General features: G+C 34.6%; 1 protein-coding gene across 1 annotated transcript; it reads left to right on the top strand.

The window, feature by feature from the left end:
* Positions 1 to 208: 208 nt before the first annotated feature.
* Positions 209 to 22,993, top strand: LOC134539641 (histone deacetylase 8-like). The gene is made up of 10 exons (XM_063381828.1): positions 209 to 268; positions 1,447 to 1,463; positions 6,838 to 6,920; positions 7,847 to 7,988; positions 9,683 to 9,789; positions 11,143 to 11,335; positions 13,254 to 13,426; positions 14,393 to 14,487; positions 19,220 to 19,325; positions 22,165 to 22,993. The coding sequence occupies exons 1-10, from the start codon at positions 209 to 211 to the stop codon at positions 22,215 to 22,217; spliced, it is 1,029 nt and encodes a 342-aa protein (XP_063237898.1). The 3' UTR covers positions 22,218 to 22,993.
* Positions 22,994 to 23,320: the final 327 nt, after the last annotated feature.

Genomic DNA, 23,320 nt, shown 5'->3' with positions numbered 1-23,320 from the left:
AGTTGGTTTGGTCTTTGAAAATCATCGGTCGCAAACGGACAGCACTAATCAATATTTTGTCTTGGTCTTCGTGGCTTCCTGTTCCTACCACATCGTCCGTTTTTTTTTTTTTAAATGGGAACCGGAAGCAGCAGATATGAGTGTTCTTTGCAAACAAAGGACACCGCTTTGAACAAAAAGGTTCCAAGTTGACCAATGTATTCGGGCCATGGAGATTCAAACTATCCCCCACACAACCCATGATATCAGGAGGCATGTGGACCAATCGGTAATCAGTGTCCATCAATTACAATTTAGGACAATGCAATTGTAGACAGGCCTTAATGACATGCCTCACTTTCCCATTCACATAGGTACCGTCAGTTGGGGTAACATTGGCCCTTTGAGGGTAACTTTGGCCCAAGACAAAAAAAAATGTTAAACCATGTTACAACTCTTCAAAATATTGATTAGATGTGATGATATATATGTTACATATGTATCATCACATCTAATAAATATTTGGAAGAGTTGTAACATGGTTTAACATTTTTTTTTGTCTTGGGCCAAAGTTACCCTCAAAAGGCCAATGTTACCCCAACTGACGGTACTGTAAACAAATGATGTTGCCCCTTGTATGTCAGTGCATCTAGTAGCAGAAAGTCTTCCTGTGCCAAAGTGGCCCATAAGAAAACCCATTTTTTCCCCTAACCTGTAGATGATTCCTTGATAATGTAGTATCTATGTGGCTAATTTAACTTGTTATATACCTCGTTATTTTGCTTATGGGTAATAGTGAATCAGTGAGCTATTTACAAATGAATTTGCCTTCTATAAGTAGAAAAGCACAACATTTTATTAGTGTTTTGAATTATACTTTTTTTTTAACGTAGTGGTTATGTATTTGCATGCAGCTGTTTTAATGCACCTGAAACTGAACTAATACAGAAAATTTTGCCAAATTTGTGTTACTTTTGTGCAAATTCATTACAGAGAATTAACGTTTTTTTTTTTTTTAAATAAATATCAGAAATACGTGTAATTTAGTAATTGCCTATTCTGATCAAAATAGAGCTATAGTGTACAGTAACGCCAACATGAGAACAGGTACAACTTTAAGTATTTGAAAATAAAAATGTTATTTTGTGATTTATAACGGTAACTAGCTGTAAAAAAAATCTATATTATTGAGTAATTGATGTAATAAGAAAATTGAAAACCAAATATTTCCTGTTAGAACTCAGGGTTCAAATTTTTTTAAACAAAGACACGGTTGTATTTATCTGTCTTTTTTTTTTTTTGCGTTTGTTCCCGCCAACCAAACTAAAAAATTCTGAAAATCAAAGGCAATGAAGCGTGTGGCGTATATTATTGATGTAGATTTACATAAAGAATGTGACAGAATACCTAAAGTCGAAGGAAGGGTATGGAATTATATTTTACTATCTACGTAAATATGTTACATAGAGCTGTAAAAGAAACGGGTATGTTTTAACATAAAATACCTTAAATTTGTACAGGTTAGTCACATTTACGTTCATTTAATAAATCATTACAAAATAAAAAAGGTTGTGAGTTTCACAGCGTTTCGTTTTGTGCAGAAGCCATGAACTACCCAAGCTGATAGTACAGTTTTCCCGTAATTATTTACAAATTATGCTTTAGAAATTCAGTATGTCTAAATAGCCAAGTGGGCCTACCGGCGTACCGGCGTGTTTAGTGAGCTATTGACGTGAAGAGTCCCAACAAGGGGTTCCCCTGCCCAGATGAGTTTATATAATTTGTATTACGTAATAAATTTTAATTCAGTCTGTTGAACTAGACATTCTAGAGTTTCATAGGCTACTGTTGGTATTCAAATTAAAGTCATAACTCATTATGGAGTTTCTGTCTTTTTTTTTTGTCAGTAAGTTACAGGCTTCAAAATATCTAATGTTATTTTTTTAAATTTCTTAAAATATATTGCTTAGCACATCTCTCCCCTTCTCCCTAGAATTGCTTGTAATCTGGAATGAATGCTATTTAAAAAGTATTTCCTCCAAAAAATTACCAGTGAACCTTCATGTATATTTTCATCTGTTGAAGGTGATAGTTTTATTTTGAATGGGTGAATTATAGGTGATCAGTGCCAAAGAGTTTGTAAAACTAAATATTAAAATTAACAATGACCACTAAAAAAGTACCACAACTTAAGCACTCAAATTTAAATATTGATAATTATACTTATTTACAGTCTACATCAAAACAGTTGCAGCATTTAGATGGCTGCGTGGCTGTACTGCCAAACGCAGTGCAGAACTCAAGTTGTTAACATGCTGTTTACAAAGGCTCAAGATTTATTAGATTTGTGTAATTATGAATTGCAATTAAGGTCCATTGCACTTAAATAGTAGTAGTTTGCTTCATAGTTCTGTTTTTACCATATAGTTTATTGGCAGCAAAAAAGGGCAAAGTTGGCTGTTTTTGCAGGTGTGTTTAAGTATAAAAAATCTGTTCCACAGTAGTGTAAGTAAAATAGGTACCGTACTTGCTTCTTTCTTTAAATTTCGAGATATAATACTATTTAGGGTCAATAAGAAGACTGCCTGCCAGTTCAGTGACTAACGCGTAGGTGAAGATGGGCATTTTTAGTCTTTTGACCTTGTGGGATTTATTGATAGCCCATGATTTTTCACAAATATGTATTTTTTAAAATAAATATTGTAATTATAATTTGTGATTGTTTATTCTTCTATGAAGTAGAATTTATGAATTAATGTATTAAGCTTATTTATTACATAGTCTGTTTCATTAAGTGTGTGACAATGTGGGAGTAGTCTAGATCCTGATACCATTACAATATTAATGTCGTCACCAACATGGCAGCACTGACATCATTACCACTCCTATTTTCTTATGGGACAAGTGCAGGAGCATTCACATGCTTGTTTTGCCAAAATACGTTTCTTTACTTAAGTAACTTGGTTATTGTATTCTATACTATGGACCTACCTATTCAAGTCTATAACATACCGAAAATATATTCCGTACTCTAATGTAATTTTCTCGACAATATCTGGTGCAAATCAAGCATTGAATTGTCCCCATCCAAAACTCCCAATCCTACGATTGTATCAAGAACGTACAGGTCATAATTACTTCAGCACAGCCTTGTTAACGACTTCATCAATATCCCTACCATATCCTGATGTAAATTAATATTTTTTTTATTAGCTGACCTGACCTAACCTCACCGAAACTTTCACTTTGTTATTATCACTTCAACGATTACAAAACTAACCCATATGAAAATAAGCTGTTTTTGACGCGACGTCTAATAAATCGATGAACGCCGGCTGCAGGCACGAAAAAGTGTCCCGTAACGCACATTGTCCCACTACGGATGTCCCACTACGGATGTCCCACTACGGATGTGTCCTGTTATGCTCATTGTATGCATGCGTGGCATCTCTCTTCCACTCGATTGGAACAACCATCAGTTTGACTTTTCAATCATATTTTCTTCGTTTGAATTATTAATATTATGTAATTTAACAATCGTCGACCAATTTTCAGCACAATCGGTACGATTATTTAAAAGTAATGTTGAATATTCAAATACGTTTTTAACCAACAATGGTGTTTTACAGTTACACATAATTCAAATTACACCCGGGATCTTTTGCAAAATGTTTTAAAAAATATTGTAAAATTAAAACAGTATAAATAAGTTTGGTGTATTTGGGATGCGTATTTGTTATAAAATCATATTATAAAAACAAAATAATATTATTCCCTTACGGTGCTGTTATCTGCGGTGACGGACGCAAACCGAACGAATCCTGCTCTCTTATTATCTGGCGCGGGAACCAGGCACTCGATAACACATATTTTCCTTTTTTTATCGCGAGGGGCGTTATTATTAATGTATTATAAATAAAATTTTGTGCCCGGGGTCACAATTGCATATCATTCTTAGCACTGGAAGACATAAAAACATAAAATATTCTTGACGGATTTTAATCTCTGGTTTTCATTGTTTCTCTTCCACTCGATTGGAACAACCATCGATTTGACTTTTCAATCATATTTTCTTCGTTTGTATTATTAATATTATGTAATTTAACGATCGTCCACCGATTTTCAGCACAATCGGTATGGTTATTTAAAAGTAATGTTGAATATTCAAATACATTTTTAACCAACAATGGTGTTTTACAGTTACACATAATAATTCAAATTACACCCGGGATCTATTGCACAATGTTTTAAAAAAAATATTGTAACACATTATAAATAAGTTTGGTGTTTTTGGGATTCGTATTTGTTATAAAATCGTATTATAAAAACAAAATAATATTATTCCCTATGGTGCTGCTATCTACGGTGACGGACGTGAACCGAACGAATCCTGCTCTCTATTAGCTGGCGCGGGAACCAGGCACTCTATAACACATATTTTACTTTGTTTATCGCGAGGGGCGTTATTATTAATGAAATATAAATACAATTTTGTGCCCGGGGCCACAATTGCATATCATTTTGAAGACTGGAAGACATAAAAACATAAAATATTCTCGACGGATTTTAATCTCTGGTTTTCATTGCTTATTACAACAATTTTGGCATTAAAGGTAAATTATTTTTGCATTTTAAAAATCTGATTACTAGTATAATTTCAAGTATTTTTTCTTTTATTATTTAAAAAAGTAGCATCTGTCGGCGAATGCAGTAATAATAGGTTATGTTAGATATTTGATTACAGTTTATTTATATGAAAACTTGTTCATAATTATATTTAAACAAAAAGTTAATATGCTTTTCATTGCTTATTACAACAATTTCGGCAATAAAGGTTAATTATTCTTGCATTTTAAAAATATGATTACTAGTATAATTTCAAGTATTTATTCTTTTATTATTCAAAAAAGTAGCATCTGTCGGCGAGTGTAGTAATAATAGGTTATGTTACAACTGACTAAAGAATTATGGTGATTCATATAATTTAGGATAGATATTTGATTACAGTTTATTTATATGAAAACTTGTTCATAATTATATTTAAACTTTATAGCTAATTGCCAGTTTTTAAATTTAATTACAAGTCATCTAGAAGTGAACTGTTTTGTCGACTGTTTATAAAGTGTAGTGAAAAGTTAATGTGGTTTTCATTGCTTATTACAACAATTTCAGCAATAAAGGTTAATTATTCTTGCATTTTAAAAATCTGATTACTAGTATAATTTTAAGTATTTATTCTTTTATTATTAAAATAAAAATGATTCATATTTATTCATAAAATTATGCAATCATTTCATCAATGTTTTGTTATGACGTCACATAAACTATCGTCCGTAAACCGACTTTACAGACAACCAATTTTATGTTACCTAATAAATTTTATAATTAACCTAACCAAAGAAAATATTTCACCTAACATCGCAAATGAAACACAACATACCTCACACCTAACATCAAACTAAATGCACATAAAACACAAATACAAATCACAAACATTTAAAAGCCATACAAAACCATTTAACTTTTTTGACTTTATGGCAATAATCATTCACTGTCAATATTTCTTTTGTCTATACTAAATTTACATCAAAAACAATTTGCCATTCCTCCATTTAATCATTCCATATCGCAAAGCTCTAAAAATAGCTTTCCTTGTCACTACAATTACAACTGCACATGCTTTATCTACCATTTTATTAATTCAACATAAATAAACACGACCTTGCTCTTAGCTCATGGTTACTACTCTCATTACCACATATCCAATAAATTTTTTACTATATTTACTAAATACTTATTGTGTTCCTATTTATTCACTTTATAAAGATATTCCATTCCACGTATTACTTCACTTCTCATATCGCAACCTCCGCTATCGCTCCAAAATTCACTGTCATTCATTATTTATTTTCACTGCTCTATTTTGCCTTTCACTGTTACCAATATTACATGCAATTTTTTCCTTTCGTTCATTCATCCAAGTTTATTATCATTGGCCAACTTCCACAATGTAATACATCCCCCCCCCCCCCCCCCCCTTGCTTTCTTTCCAACCAACAGTACATAAGTATCATATCTTAGTGAACTTAACCCAACAATGTTTTGATGGGGATTATTTTTGAAAAACTAAATGAAGGTTCAATTCATGACCTTTATTAATTATTTTACATTTGTGCACCCTAAAATAAATTTCCATGAATGGGGATATTATGTTGAAAAGTGTGATTAATTAGCCTCTAAAATAAAATATATTTGTTATCCTCCTACATTAAAAAAAAAGTAAGGGAGATTTTCATTATGCAATGATTAATATTATGTCTAAATAAAAAAAGTCTGCATCACTTTTCTAATACGGTCACACCATTAGTGAGAAAACAACTATGTGTATTTTAGGACATTTTTTACACTGACTACATTTTCATTGTGGAAAAAAATATGTAAGTTTGTATTCAAGAATGGTTTACAGCTCACTGTTTACGCCTCTGCTAGGGATACATTTTCAGCAGCCTTGCAGTAAAAATTGCATTTGGTAGTGTGGATTGAATTTTATAATATATATTTTTGTTTTTTCTGTTTGCTTCATATTGTTGAATTGACAATTCATAACAGTTTTTAAATTTACATATCATCAACAAAGCAATGTTGTTTTTCACTGTTCTGTTGGTTTTTTGTGCTATAAAGCATGAGGGTTTTTTTATTTGTGTTATTTTGTTAGATTATGTATTAATTTTACTATGTTTTTTTTTTCCAGTCCAGCTTGGTCAATAGCCTCATATGTGCCTATGGCTTGTTCTCACACATGAAGTTAGTGAAAAGCTGTAAAGCCACACATGATGATTTGCTTTCATTTCATTCCAGTGATTACATTGCATTCTTAGAGGGTGTGAACGACAGTTCCGATCTAGAAAAACATGAAGAAGAGCAATTAGAGTTTGGATTAGGTAACGATCATTTTAGAAATATTTAAATTTCTTTAGAACTTAGTTTTTTTTTTAAAATTTATTTTGTTTGTGCAACTAACCATAGGGGTCGTCCATTTATCACGTGATGTTTTTTTAGCAAATTTTTAACCCCCCCCCTCCCCCCTAGTGATTTTTGGTGAGGTTTCAGACTACCCCCCCCCCCCCCCCCCATAAATCATGTATTTTTTTGGTACAAAATATTTTTTAAAATTTTCAGAATATTATCTTTAAATATAGGTATAATCTAATTTAATTCTGGAACGGAACATTAAGCACAGTGATAAAAATGTCCAGACACACATTAAGGTTGCAGGTTTATTCTCAATGGTATAAAAATAATAAAGGAAAGGTTTATATGTGAATTACGCATGTATTCGGCGCCAAAATCACAGTCTTACTGGCGACTGGCAAGCCGAGCTGGGCGGGGATATTGTTGCCTGGCTACGGCGAGTCAAGGTCACGCGTCGCTTTTCGGTTTAGTAGAAATCGCGCGAAAAAATAAATACACGTGATATCTCTCTACACCCCCCTCCCCCCTTGTGATATTTCGTGATTTTTCCCGATCCCCCCCTCTTTCGAGCCTCACGTGATTAATGGACGATCCCATACTAGAGTGTTCTAACACAATTTCTGACAACTATATTTGACTTTTTATGTTTTAAGTGTTAATTTTGAATGCAATGTTAGATCATTAAACAAGTTCCAGCATTTTGATTTGTTAAAACAACAAAAAATAGATTTTTTTTAAGGGCAGACATGTATTATGTAAATAACAAAAATAATTTATAATATTCTGTGAGAAAAGGTATAAATGTGAATTAAAATAATTAGCTCTAAATGGTAACATGAATTAAAGCAGGAATAATTAATGGCTCATTGATTTTCTTTTTTTTTCTCTCTCCAAGGTTATGACTGTCCGTTGTTTGACAGACTCTATGACTTTGCAAGAATAGTTGTTGGCAGCTCAGTGAGCGCTGCAAAGCTTCTGGTGGATGGCTCTGCCTCTGTGGCTATCAACTGGTGCGGCGGATGGCATCACGCACAGCGGTACAATCATGTTTTTTTATCTGTTGGCATCAGTGCATCACGTAATCAGGAACTGCTAGTGCATGTACTGTCCGTGCCGAATGTCTTGGCCAGTGAGAGTTTGTTGTGTGGACATGTATCACCAAAGGACACTTTCGAGGTGACCTTTGATCAATACTGTTTTATTTGCCTGTGTACGCCTTAACTTTCATCTAAAATGATTGGTGCTGTCCCAAAGACCGATGAGGCACTAGATGTTGTAGACATGCACTAGATGTCGTAGACATTTGGCTCGGACAGTATAGTATTCAATGTACTATCACCGAGTGTACCAGTTCAGTCTAGCGTGTTCAGTCAAGTGTGACTTTGATCCTGCCCCCCCCCCCCCCCCCCATCCCATCTCCTACAAACAGGTAAATGCCCATGCAGAGATCCTCGGCACGTACCGTATCCTATCTCAACCCTTCGTGGTGCTGGTGCGTAATTGGCCACAAGCTGTTGGCCGACACCTAAAGCTCAAGAACAAAACTATTTTATACTGTGTGAAGGTGAAATCGGACATGAAATTTTGATTCCGAAAGATTATTACCTACGTATATAACAACTTGTTGTCGAGATGTCCGTTACTCAGAATCAGGGCTGTCGAGAGAATGAAAGGGCCAAGGGGAAAGTAATTTAATGTACAAATTTTCAACATCCACAATTTAAAAAGGAATCTAAAAACACAAAAATGTTATTGTGGCCATGACTGTAAATCTGATTGGCTTGAATTTCATAAGTTGTAAGTTAGTGTTCCTAAGAATTATATTAATCTCGAAACTCAACTGGGGTCCTGGGTTCTCCTCTCTTCTACACCCCCCTACTCTTGACATCCATGCTCAGGATCATCATTTCATTGTCTTTTTATATTTTAGGATGTTCAATAAGGCATTTTTTTTATTCAAGGTTGTTTAAGAAATTTAGAAACTTGTGGAGCACCTTCCACAGCAGAACAAAATTAATTTCAATTTTTTGCACAGCACTTTAAGCTTCTCATGCCACCCATAGTTCATAGAAAATTTTTTTACCTCTCATAAATTCAAAAAAAAATTTAACCACGTGCTAAAAAAATTTCTGATTCCATTAGTTTTCGCTGGGATGTATAACAACATACAATGAAATTATATTAAAGACAAAAATGCATTCAAAATATTTCAGTTAAACTCAAATAGTAAGATGATATCTTTCAAAATAAATTATAATACAATAATAACCATGTTGAAATTAAAAAAAAACAGCTTATGATTGCTTTCTTTATAACTAAATTTTTTTATTAATTTGCTGGTACTTGTGTAGAGGGCCGGACTGTTCCCTCCCTATCCACTGAACAACTTCTGGATGCTAATGATCAAATTCCTGTGAAATTTGGCAATTTATAAAGCAATAAAATCATTTGAATATTTTCCTTATTCAAAATCATGAAAATTCAAGTGAAAGTTAAAGATATCGAGCAGCATATTATGTTATAAACTAAAAACTAAATTTTTTTTTACTTTTTCCACTTTAATGAAGCTGTTGGTATGTTGAGGAAAGAATGACTTGGTTCTGGATACAAAGAATTTTTTTTATTTTGCAGTTCTTTGAAGTTTCGAAAGAATGTTATTGCACAAAATAATTTTATTTTGATTTTATTTAAAGCAATTGTTATGAATGTAATGGGTAAATGCTCTGTTTAGGGATGAAGCAGAGGGTTTCTGCTACGTGAACGATATTGTCATTGCGATCCACAAGCTTTTGAAGAAGTTTGACCAGATATTGTACATTGATTTGGATGTTCACCATGGTAGGTAAAGTGCTTAACTACGGCCTTGGATGGTCGCCATCACTAGTAGGGACACGATTATGTGGTGAATTGCAATAAAACTGAAATAACACTGAAAAGCATTTGAAAACACCACATAACAAGTTAATACATCATATAGAACCGGAAAGCCAAGTTATATAATGGAATTTAATAGTATTTAACCAAAACTTAATTCAAATCTTAAGAAAAGTTATCTTTTAATGTCTCAAATTCAGTAATGTAATTTACGGACATTGTACCAAAGTGCATGGATCAGAAAAATTAATTTAATTTGGTTTATCGTGCATTTCTTATTGAATTAGTACTTTTGAACTACAAATGCTCATTTATTTATTTGTATTCTGTTTTTGACAAATTTGAGAAATTATTGTATCGTAAAAAAGCAGCGTATAAATATTACCAATATTTTGGTGGAGTAAGTATTACTAAATAGCTTTTATAAAAATAAAAACAATAACACCAAAATTTTCTTTTTTAAAAATGAATTTGGACTTAAAATAAAACCATAAAATCTTTTCTGTACTAATTAGTATCAAGGATTCGTGCCAAAATATTAAAACACTGGGGAAACAGATTTATTATTAATTATAAAATAAATCAATAGTTTTGCCCCTGGGTTGTGGGAATAGACCCTCCCAATACCAGAATTTCTAGCCATTCCATTGTCCATCAAGGCTATAATGTCCTAGATGCAGGTTGTCCTCATTCTGGAAAGTCAAGGAAGTTTGAATTTGTCCAGGAATTAACTGAAAATTCTTCAGGTAATGTAAGGAGAAAATGTAATGATACACTCAAATAATTTCCTCACATATTTTTTTTTTTTTTAAATATATGGATAAGCAAGGTTCTGCCACTACAATGCCTAAGACTAGGTGGTCTCATTTCTTGTTTGAAGGTGCAGAAATATTTTACAATTACAAGAGCTGACTTCATCTTAAATGCCATGTTGTTAATCCTGGAAAAAAACTATCATCACGCTTCCACTAACCTTTTGATTGTCTTCATTTTGTATCTGAACTTCCAATAGTTTTTACATCTTCAGTAACACTATTCACAGGAATAAGTTGGAAGAGATGTTATAAACGTGAGAGTATTTGTTTTTCAACTTCTCCAATTTTTTATTTCAAAGTTTTGTATAGGTACCCAAGTGGTTTTAACTCCATGATAATCTAAGTCAACCTTAAATTCCTTGGCATGATCGAGCAAGAACCTTGATGTTTTTCTTGGCTTTCATTTTGTTTGCCCAGGTTATTAATTAAATTATCCACTATCTGTTGTTAATCGTAAAGTGTTATTTAATTTGTGTGTGTATGTTTTTTTTTCCTTATACAGGTAATGGTGTTGAAAATGCATTTTCTTGTACAAATAAAGTATTCACTCTGTCACTGCACAAGTACGAACCAGGATTTTACCCAGGAACGGGCAGCATCAGTGACGTAGGGTGCGGCAAAGGGAAGTACTACACAGCCAACGTACCTTTGAAGGACGGCATCCGAGACGACTTGTACTTCACAGTGTTCGACAGGTAGGTGAGCACAAGTTAGTTCTTGCTGGGACGAGGCACTGATAGCGAAGTAAACTCTCACACATGTGCACACGCATGGTCTCCCTCTCACTCCCACTCTCGTAGGCCGGGTCTACAAACTACGCATGTTCATGCAAGCTTAAAAAAGTTAAATAACAAGGTTTACAAATACCCATTTGTAAATTAAGGAAGACGAAAAAATGCAATGCAAGCATTGGCTAAGTTTCAACTTCTTGCATTTATGCTTTCTATATTTCAAGTTAAGTGTTCCCAAAAATTTAAAAAGAAGAGATGTTATGTGTGTAGACAGCTGCGATTTTCATTTTACCACATGCATTAAATTTCGAGTTATTAAACTATTGCACAGAAAACATGTCCTGAAAACATGGTTTTTGAATAAAAGCTTCACAAAGAAATATTTTTTCTGATTAAAATTTTTTAAGTTTTAGTGTTGGTGATGTTTTGCAACTTGCATGTTTTATAAACCACCATAGTTTTCATGTGTTTGTTGCATCTTGTGCCCTTACATTTATTTCGTGGCTTTTGAATGCTGTCTTACGGTTCTCACACTGTTTGTGAGACATGCCTGCATTTGTAGTGCAGGGATTATGTAGTACTCTAGGTTGCTTAAGTTTTTGTTTTTAATTATTGCTCTTGTATTATGTACAATCGGTCGATGAAGGGAAGAGGTAGTAACCAGATTTCATATTACACTAACAAAATAGAGTTTCTGGAAAGAATATAGTTTCCGAGCACAAACTTGAACTTAACTTGAAGGCATTCCACTAGCTGGAGGTGTGAATTCACGTGGGTTGCTGTGTCAATACCGACCATTCATTGTCTTTTTTTTAGCAAACCTCGTAACTGCAGTGGTTTAAAAATGTGACAATAATCCTCCTAGCTCTTAAAGTTAATTAATGTTTGTTTTGAATTTTAGTTTTGATTATTGATGTTATAGGTTCATAGTAAACTGTCATAACCTTGTTTTTATTTTGCCTTAATATTTGGAGGGAAAAATAAAACTAAGGAGTTACAAGATATTTGTACTGTTACAATTTAGAAGTAAGGTTGTAATGAGGGGAGAGATTGGACAATGGACATCATCTTAGGCCAGGCACAGGCATGACACGACGCGACATTTTGTCCGATAGTGTGTTTATAGCTGACAAGTTAAAGACTGTTTTTCATTGTTAATTTAATTTGAGTAAATATTCACTCATAAAGTATTTTAATTGAATTAAGCTGGATGCAGATTGATTAGTATGTTTAGTACAGGAAAGACTTTTTTTAAATAAGCCATCTTTGAAGGAGTATCACTACAACAATTTGATGATGCAATGGAAATACGGTGTTATGCTGTCAGGAGGCATATATATATATAAATATATATTCGCTGCTGCAGCAGCTACATCAGCAATAGAATCATTCAATTTGCAGAGTGAAATGTTAACTATATAATGAAACGGCTGCGATAAAAGCGAAAAAACTTGGAAAAAATATGCAACCCCGACTTTGGACCTTATTTTATACAAGGAATTTTATTAAAATATGGCTCATCTTGTTTAAATTTATTAAACAGTTAATGTTTCTCTTTGGCCTTGTAAATTTTTGTCCACTCCATCTGCCACATATGGCAGCACTGTGGTTAGGTAGACATTACTGTTGGGTGGCAAAATATTTCCTCTCTTCAGTATATCGGTACTCAGATAACAATATTTGAATTGCGTTCATAAATATTTTTAATAAATACCAGTTATCAATATTTTACCTTTGTTTAACTTATTTTTAAAATTAATTTAAAAGTAAATGTAATACTGAGTTAGTGATGCATGTAATATTTTTTTAATGAAATTAAATAAAACAAGGTTGTGAGGGAGTTACGTAGACGGGCAATGCATGACGCTGGTGTTGGTCCTAGCGTCAGTAGCAAGGTGTTCTCTGCGTTCCGGCCCAAGGCCGTGGTGGTGCAGTGCGGGGCGGACTGCCTCAGCAAGGATCCCCTGGGGACCTTCAACCTGACCCCCCGAGGCCTGGGCAGGTGCGTCCAGCGAGTGCTGTCGTGGGGCCTGCCCACCTTGTTTCTTGGCGGAGGTAATTCGTTTGTCTGCGAGGGTCTTCCGCTGTTGCAAAATAATTATACTGTGCACCAGATGTCTCAGAGCCTGGGGGTCACATGGAAATTGCGTGCTGGTTCCACACAATGTCTAAATGGTGGATGGATGGTGTAACCAAGCCATTCAAGTAATTTAATCTCACTTTAAAAAAAACATAAAACACTGACAACTGCCACAAAGTGTTCTATTTTAGCTCATGGTTATACTCTGAGCTTAGGAAATGGGATTGTGTCTCATTTACACTACTTTTGCTTTTATAAAGATAAATTTCTATTGAGCACTCTGAGAAATATAGATAGTAGGATTTGTTTAATGGATAAGGATCATTACATTATTTCCCTTGTAATTCATAACTTGCATGTCATTTAACAGATTGTAATTTAATTCAATTGTTTGAAGTCTGTGCAGCAATGTTTTTAATTATGCTTGATCATAAATTAAATCAGTGACATTTAGTTATTTCACAAAAAAAAAAAAATTTGTCTTACATTTTCAGCTTCCACCACCACCCCCCATTCCTTTAAAACTATAAAACAAAAAAACTTGTTGCATTGAAGCCTTGAATATTGGTTGCTATTAAGTAAAATCTTGTCCACAGATATCCTTTCAAGGCTAATTTGAAATGTAGAAGGCTGTGTTAATAAACTGCAGTTGTGTAAACATAAGTATAAGGGATAATTAACAGCTGAAAATTTATGCTATAGTGCATTCCAGCTAAGAGGAACTGAAGTATGAAATTACTTTTCCTAATGCATTTTAAGTTTTATAAGGAGCAAGAAATGCTATGTTTTAATTTAATCCTGCAGATGTTTACAGAAATGAGCATCATCAGTTGAAAATGTTCAGATCAGCTGGAACATACTATAAGTATGACTATAGGCATTATTAAAAGTTGCATTTGTTTTATCTTGTAAGTTGATGTCATTGTTTCAATTCGGAACAGGGGGCTACAACTTCGCGAACACCGCCCGCTGCTGGACTTACTTGACCTCGGTCATCGTGGGCTGGGAGATTCCTCCAGACATCCCCGATCACATGGTACGTACGTGGGTGCTCCACAGTTGGTTTCACTGTTGTCGCCACAAGTCGTGAAGGTTATTTGCTTGGGGTTGAGCAAGACCATCTCCAGTGGGGTTCAACGAGAAGTAGGGGAGGAAAGCCTGTTGCCCACACACACCCTTAATGCTTTGTGCCGTACTAAAAAAAAAAGAATTACTATGTTTTGCCGAATAAGGTCCTCAATAATGTAGAGTGATGAACGTCCAAAGCATGTTAGTAAAGTTATGGACAGTAAAAAATAGAGCAGTTGTTGGAGTGCCATGAAGAGAGCCAAAAATAAGTTTAAATTAGAAGTCAGCATTCAAGTTTGCAATACGTCTGTTATCCTATTGGCATGTTATTGTGTAGGGGCAGGGTGGTACGTCACACTACATGAAGAGAGGGGGGAAAGCCTGACACTGGGGAAGGGACCTTTCAAGATGTTTGGCAACAACTGTATGTTAAGTGCATTTATTATATTGTCATCTAGTTAAAACAAGAACCATACCATCTACAGTGAAACCTCATTAATACAAACCTGAAGGGGAGTAAAATATTTCAGTTTGTAATAACGAGGTTCATATTAATGAGGTTCTTGAGCCAATAGGTAGAATAAGAACTCGATAAGAAATATTGAATTCCTACATGTCAGAGCACTAAAAATGTGGAATATTATTATTGTAATAGAAGCCAGATATTGACATGCACACTAACAAAATACACTTAGAAGCAATTTTAATAGTTTTAATAAAATATACTATAACAGACTGATAATTAGTATACATATACGTATGTATGTATTCTTATTTAATTTGCTTCCAAAGTTTTGACAAAAATGATTAACATTTACCGTACAGTTAATTGCTGTTGAGTGTATAGCAATTCTTATGCAAAGTATGCAAGATATATTTACATAGGTTTAAAAAAATCATTAATTTTTTTCTGGACACACTTATCTCTGTAAATATCATTTACAGCAGAACATATCTTCTCAAATCCTGCAATCAAGTCAATTGGCACATCACTTGCAGCAAGTACATTTTCCAGTGTACGCAAAGCACTGATTGTGTCACTTTTGCTTGGAAGTTTATGCACTACCTCACCATTGTCGTCATCACCATCATTATCCTGACTTGTACCACCCTCACAAAGTGACTGTACAGCGTCAGCCGTTGGTGTTTCCTGTAATCCTCGTGAACCAACAAGATCTTCTGCAGTTAATCTTGCACTGGTGTACACACTGTCATCAATATGAACAAACTCATTGAAGTCATTATCAACTTGCACATGTTCTTTTAACTCTTGCCAATCCTCTAAAGGTTGATCACAGTCAGGTTCTTCAACAGTTTGCTGGCCAAAACCACTTTTTGCAAAGCAATGCACAATTGTCTTTTGGCTGATGCTGTCCCACGACATGGCTATACTGCGGATAGCATCCAAAACTGACCATCTAGGAAGCTCAGTCTTTCCTTTTTCACACTGCCTGATAAGGTATTTCACCAAGCGCTGTCTGTAGTTTCTTTTCAAGCACTGTATTATACCTTGGTCGAGTGGTTGTGTCACACTTGTTGTATTTGGTAGCAAGAAGAGTAAGGTAATGTTTTCCAACTTCATACCATGAGCAGTATGTGCAGCACAGTTGTCCAACAATAACAAAATTTTGCGATTTAGAGTCGCCATTTTCCTGTCCAATTTTAACAACCACAACTGGAAAATTTTTGTGGTGACCCAAGCCTTACTGTTTGCCTCGTAATCTACTGGCAGGTTTTTTGCTGCAACATCTTTGAAACATCTTGGCTTGGCAGACTTGCCAATAACCAAGGGTCGAAGTTTAGTACTGCCATCTTGATTACAACATAGTAGAACTGTAAGACGAACTTTACTGTGTTTACCGCCATGGCAGTTTTCACCTTTTACGGTTAGAGTTTTATTGGGCAACAGATTGTAAAAAAGCCCTGTTTCATCCATATTAAACACATCTTGTGGTGCAAATTTACTTACGATGGACTGTACTGACTGAAGCCAGTCACTCGTTGCTGTTTGGTCGACAGCTGCAGATTCGCCACAAATGGATTTTGTGGCCAAATTATGCCTATCTTTGAAGCGTTGAAGCCATCCGTTGCTGCAATGGAAATCGTCAATTCTGAGTTGCAGTGCCAGCTGATCAGCCTTTTCTTGGATAATAGGCCCGGAAATTGGAACTCTGGCGGCGCGCATTTGATGAAACCACTCCAGCAGTTTGGCCTCTAATTCGGAATGTTTACCGACGCGCATCCTTTTCTTAGTTTGATTACTACCTTTCCTGACCGCTTCTTCTATTTTATCTGCTTGCTTTAGAATTGTACTTAAGGTTGATTTTGATATACCAAACTCTTCAGAAAGTTCTGTTTTCGTTTTTTCACCCTGACGAACTGAATTTATTATCTTAATTTTCGTCTTCAATGCAATTTCCTTGCGTTTACGTTTTGCCTTTATTTTTATGTGTGTACGTACAAATTCTAAAGTTTAATAAAATTCTCACGAGATAATTCACTTAAACTTTCATTACAACGTACAGATTCATGTATACAAAGGAAGTACAAAATCGAACGTAAATACCATCCCACGTGAAGTTCGATATATCGAATATTGTACAAACGCGAGTGATTTCTGAACATATCGAACACACGAACGAGTGATTTTGAAAACATAGAGTTAAAAACACACTTCGGACACTCAGGCGGGGCCGTATCTTTGTGGTAATCTTTGGTTCGTATTAAACGGTAAACATGACTGTTTGTTTATACGGACGGGAATTGTTATTGTTCGCTATACATAATAACGAGAATTTCGTATTAACCAAACAAATCTTCATTGTGTTTAATGGGCATATTTCACGGGGAAATAGTAATAGGTAATATTAACGAGTCATTCGTAATAAGCGGGATAATATTAACGAGGTTTCACTGTACATACATATCCAGATGACTTGAAAATTTTAACATTTTAGTTTAAAATCAGAACACTAGTGACAATAGTTATTTGGCTCAAATAAGGTTGTTAATGGGAAGGGGGGGGGGGGGGGGGTGGGAGGAGATAACTTTTTTTGTGTGTGTGAACACACACAAAATCAAGTTGGAACTTGATAACTTATTAACTCTTCAAGGACAATCCTAAGTAAAGCAGTTGTATCAAATACAAAAAAATATCTATATGAACTATATGTTATATGTAGCTAAATAAATAAATAAATGCAACTGGTACTTGTTCAGATTTTGCTTTCATTATTTAGACAAAAAAAACTACTATTTTGTTGCAAAAAGCTACTTTATAATAGTTTGGTACAAGTTGGTGTCTCCTTTTTTTTAGTAATAATTTTTTGGATGTTCACTATTTATATAAGTTGATGTTTCATAAAAAAATTTTTTTCAAATGACTTTGTAAGAAGCAACTAAAAAGACCATGAAAAATAATATAACCTTGTGATTTTTAAGTGTTCTATGAGCTCTACGTAATATACTTAGCAGATCATCTACAATTTTAAATTATTCACAGCAACACTCCCATGCTTAACATAGTTAATCAGGAGTTTCCTGAATATGTGTATCAATTACTTTAATAACCATGTACAATACTGAGATATTTTAAAAGTGAATTGTGTTTTGGAATTTAGTGTTTCCTTCATTTACTTTTTTTTTCCTATTCCCAGTGAGAGTGAAAAATAGGGTTCATACAAATACTAGGGATAGGCCAATCAAATCCTCAAATCCTTGGTATTCGGAGGATTTAGTATTTGAGGAAAAAGATTTGAAGAAAAATATTAACGAAAATAAAGTAAATTTAAAAATTCAACACTGATAACCTTTGTAGTTTATTAGATCAATATTTTCCTCCATACCTATTGTGTTACCATTCCCTAAGATATTGTACTTAACTTGTAATCATATAAATAAAAGTATTATATTTAATGATTCTTGACATGAAGATTGTGAAACAAACATTTAAAGGGTTGAATTTCTCAACACCATAATACATTTTTTTTTCATTTCTTGTAAATTATTTTATTGTTGGCCCGTGAGACCTATATTAGGATTTAAGGAATATATTTGACATACTCTTTGGAGATTCACAATTGAGAAAATTGGGATTGGACACACCACTAATAAATACAAACAAGAATTTAAGTTATAGAACGTAATTGATTAGTCTAAATTGTTTTCTCTGTATTGTCTACTAGCTGGAGTCAACCATGTTTGGCTCGAACAAAGTCAGCCAGCTCCTTTCAAACCAGAACCGGAAGTCCCTTCGAAGGTCCAGAACCATTCTAGATCGTTCTCAAATTATATGGAAATTTCTTGAACATTCAGGAACATTCTGTCCAGTCTCTGCCACGTCGACACTCTATTGCCAGCTGCTTCATCGACTATCTATTATAAATTCATTGGTGCGTTTCCCTCTTTTGATACCCACATCTTCAAACCCAGCCCCTGCAGTTCCAAACCAAAACCTTCTTCATAGATCCCCCATGGGGCTGTAGGCACTTTTACATTTATTTTACATATATTGATTAATTCAATTTAACATATTTTAGCATGGTGGTTTGAATTTTGGTGCATTCTTTGTTCTCTTGATTTTAATAGTGGTTGCTGCCTCAAAAGTGACTCATTTGGGAAAGGGTATGGAACACCAGAAAAATTTCTAAAAGTTGTCAGTCTGAACTGATTCTGTCATATCTATTGTGATCATGTTGCAGTGCTTTCTGAAGTATGGGCCTGATTTTGAGCTGCACATTGTACCTGGTAACAGAACAGACTGCAACACCAAGGAGTACATCGATAGCATCGTTGAGATTATTGCCAGTAAGTATTGTTCCTCTTGTAATACACCAATTTCCCCAGCCAGGTTGTTAATTGTAATCTTTGCTTCTAACACATGCGTTTGGTGGTTGAAATGGGTTGATTTCTGTCTGTATACAATTTACTTACTATGTGTACCTATTTCCTCAAGATAGTCTAGAGTAGTCTTGTTTTTTTTTTTAGCCAATACAGGAATCCTTCTATTTTACATTGGAAACAAAGTTAAACTAAGAATGTGTGCAATTTGAATACTCAGAAGTTTAATGTTCTCAATCACATTTTAACCTTAATTATGTCTCAAACCTTTTGTAGTAGCAAATTAAGATCACTAACCTTGGTATTTTTTGCAGTGAAACTTCTTTGCTGAGGTGGTAAAATTTTTTCGAGGGTTAGGAAAATTCCGATTGCGTGAGGGGAAACAGCTAGGTATGTAGTGGGGGAATCGAGAGAGGAGGGGAATAGTTAGGTACATGTTGGGGGAACAGATAGAGGAAATGACATCAGCATTCTTACTTTCTTACTCTCCCGCTCTCTCGCTCGCACACTTTCATGTGCACGGTTGTTTCTTGGGCGTGGACGTCGCACTATCCACACTCCAGGGCTGTTGGCGCTGTCGATAATCACTGGAGCAGCCTTGAGCGGGCTCCACGTGGCGGCACGCGGCTCAGGTTGAACCCCGCCATGCTGCAGGGATAGGCGGGTCGCAGCGGTAGGGACCCGCCTGTGCCTGACGCCAACCGAATTGCTGGCATCTAGTAGGGGAGTACAGTAGAACCCTGTTATAATGAATCTGAAGGGAGTAGTTTATATGTTCACTATAGAGGGGAAACTTTATATCTGGGAAAACTTTTATATTGGCAATACATACTCAAAAGCATAATCTTTACTACACATAGGCCTAAGCCAAGAAAAGAACGAATGAAAATACTCAAAGCAACAGTTTTATGAGCAAATGCAGATATTATTTTTAATACACTACACATGTACAAACTTTCTATTAATGGTTCTTCGACATCTGCGTATTTTCCTTTTTTCAGGCGTTTAATACTCTGTGACGTATTCGCAGCTTGAGAAAGAAGATTGTTCAGCTTGTTTAATATTGTACTTAATGTGGATGTTGCAATTCCCAGTTCCTTTGATATTAACACGTTCGGGACAGTGGGGTTGGAGTCTACCTTTTTAATAATGTCCAGTTTATCTCGCACAGATAATGCCTTACGTTTTTTAACGCGTTTTTCACCCTTTTTTATGTACGTATTTCTTATTGAAGCACATTTGCAGCTTAATAACACGAAATTATTTTTACCGTCAAAAGTAAATAAACGAAAATTAACGAGTCTGGCGCATCAAAGATCACTACGTATCATTTAGTATCGCAGTTGCTAAAGCTGGAACGAAAATTTCTTACTTTCTATGGAAAAATTTAGTCCACAGAGTTCTATCTAGTGGTAGTCTTACGAACCTTACTCGATCAAAATGTCCGAAACGTGAACGATAAAAATGAGACGTAAAAATATTGAATTTGCTGCTATAATGTACATACGTATTTGTGTGGCGGTAATTTATGTTTAATTTTGATAAAATATTAAATGTACACGCATTCGCCCATTCTTTAACTATGCAGGGAAAATTATTTATTTTCACCAAACTGAGCACCATTTCTGGCTACACGTAGCCTACCGAGGCCACTCGATTACAACTTGTTTATAATATGAACAGTGGACAATCGAGTAGCATATTGCGGAGAAAAACGTTAATGTGATCCAGAATAGACTTTTGTGAAAATACTTGTAATTATATGAAAATATTTGAGATAAATGTGCATTATGTCGGCAAAATTTGTTCGTGGTACACGGGAAAATGTATCAACATTGACAAAAGTTGTGCGCTATATCCAATAAATTAATACATAACCTCTCATCATTTTGCCGGGACCGAGACGGAAATTCACAATAAACGGGAATTCATTATAGGCGGGTTCACTATAAACGGGTTCTACTGTATTTGGGCAGAAGGCATCACAACGGGGTTTTAGGTTTTTTACTATTGCTAATCAATTAATTTGCAGAAAAAAAAAATTTCCACTGTTTTGGTTAAAAAATGGCCTCATGACCTAGGTAAGCTTAAATGTGTACAAAATAACATTTATTGGAAATAGTCACTTTCTATATTCGGTAAACTACTGTAGTTAATCTTCTGGTAGGTTTAAAAATTGGTTTAAATGAAAAATTTAGATTAAGTAGTGGTTAAAAATTATGAGGTATACGTATATCATTATGGAATTTTTTCAAAAGAAAATTTTTTTTTCATCTATTTCAATACCGTGTTTTATTGCATAAATGTTGCACTGTAATTTAAGGGCCCCAATATTTAGAGAGAAAAATTTGTCGTATAAAGGCGCATGAGGTATTTGGTTGTGCTGTTAGATTCCGAACGCCTTAAGTAAGTAGTAAACATGACAGGATAAAGCACTGTGCTACAACAATCAATTTTCAGGTTATTGTCAGGCAGTTTGGTAGTTATAGTGGGAAAATACAGGAATTGCAATTATAGTAAAACTTGTTTAAGAGCCCCATCTGCCCGGACACACATGGTGCGCAGAGGTTTAGAAATAATGTGATTTCAAAACTACTCAAGCTATTTGAGCGGAGTCTGTTTACGAAAAGCATTTAAAAATTTGTTGAGAGACGGAAAGAACTTTTGATTTTTTTATGGCTAAAAGGTGTGTTTTCAGAGTAATTCAACCAGTACAGATTCTTGAAAGCACTTAAGGGACTTGCATTACACCTTTACCTCCATTTCTATGCCCTGTAATGTTACGGTTTCCTCTAAAATTTCACAGCTGTCCTATGGACGACGAGAAGACTGCGCGCCAGTCCACATCCTTGTTCTTAGAGGCGATACCGCGCTATAAGCACCAGTGAGTGTCGCACGTATCATCCTGCCTCACCAGCACACATACACCCCCACTAGACAGGCCCTAAAGATGTACCAGCACTATACTATTTCCCGTCCAATACAGTCAAATGGTTTTGGTCCTGCCAGTTTCTCAATAAGATATACACTATTTTTTTCCCATGTAAGTTGTTGCCCATAAACTTCTTTTCCTGTTCCAAAGATGTATTTTAATGTTGAAATTCATTATTTGTTAGGTTATTACTCCTTATTTAATTAACAGAAATACGAAGTTGGCAGATGTGTAAATTTTCTTTTAAAGACTCTTCAATTGTTATAACCTTTACCTGTTCATCTTCACCACTGTGTAGGCTTGTTCAAATGCTAGTTGGCATCGTTCATGTTTGGTTACGTTGATGCCTGTATAGAATGAACGCACGTAGTCCAGTATCGATAGCTCAGCGATTTGCATGCAATGTACGTGCTCTGAATCGTGCTGAGTAAACTACATTTGATAGCCGTACTCTTTCGTGGGTAGTGTGTACTACGACACGGCTCACTTTCGGGCCACGGTTTTCATAATTGTGTTTAAAGTTGAACAAAATATGTTTTTATTGCACAACTAACTAATTTTGTTTTTGTTAATGACTACCCCCCACACACACACACATAAAAGATACACTCTTACTTTTCAGCATTGATTTTAACACAAAATGTGCGACAATTATGCTATAAAACACAGTATTCAATTTTGTTATTTAACTAAAAGTGCTTTAATTATTCTTATTACAGAAAATCTGGACATGATCAGCTGATTGATGCCTTCATATAATGAAACAATAATATTTAATATTTGTGTAACATTGACATTACCTTTTTCAGCTGCTTGCTATCTGCTGTCATATACTGTATTGTCTTCATGAACATTTATTGTATATGCAACTGTTGTAAAAGGAGAATAATGTGCAGTCTGTGATGTCTGTCCTCAACCCAGTAGTGCAAATGTTTTGGTCAAGTTGTAATTACTATTAAGTTTTATACAAGAAGGTTATTTTTTCAATTTTCACGTGTCTCACATTGATTATACAAAAAAAATTAAATTT

This window comes from Bacillus rossius, chromosome 15, assembly GCF_032445375.1.
Source record: "Bacillus rossius redtenbacheri isolate Brsri chromosome 15, Brsri_v3, whole genome shotgun sequence".
Classification (NCBI taxonomy): domain Eukaryota; kingdom Metazoa; phylum Arthropoda; class Insecta; order Phasmatodea; family Bacillidae; genus Bacillus; species Bacillus rossius.
The sequence above is the reverse complement of the archived record's forward strand: the minus strand, read 5'-3'. Positions and strand labels throughout refer to the sequence as shown.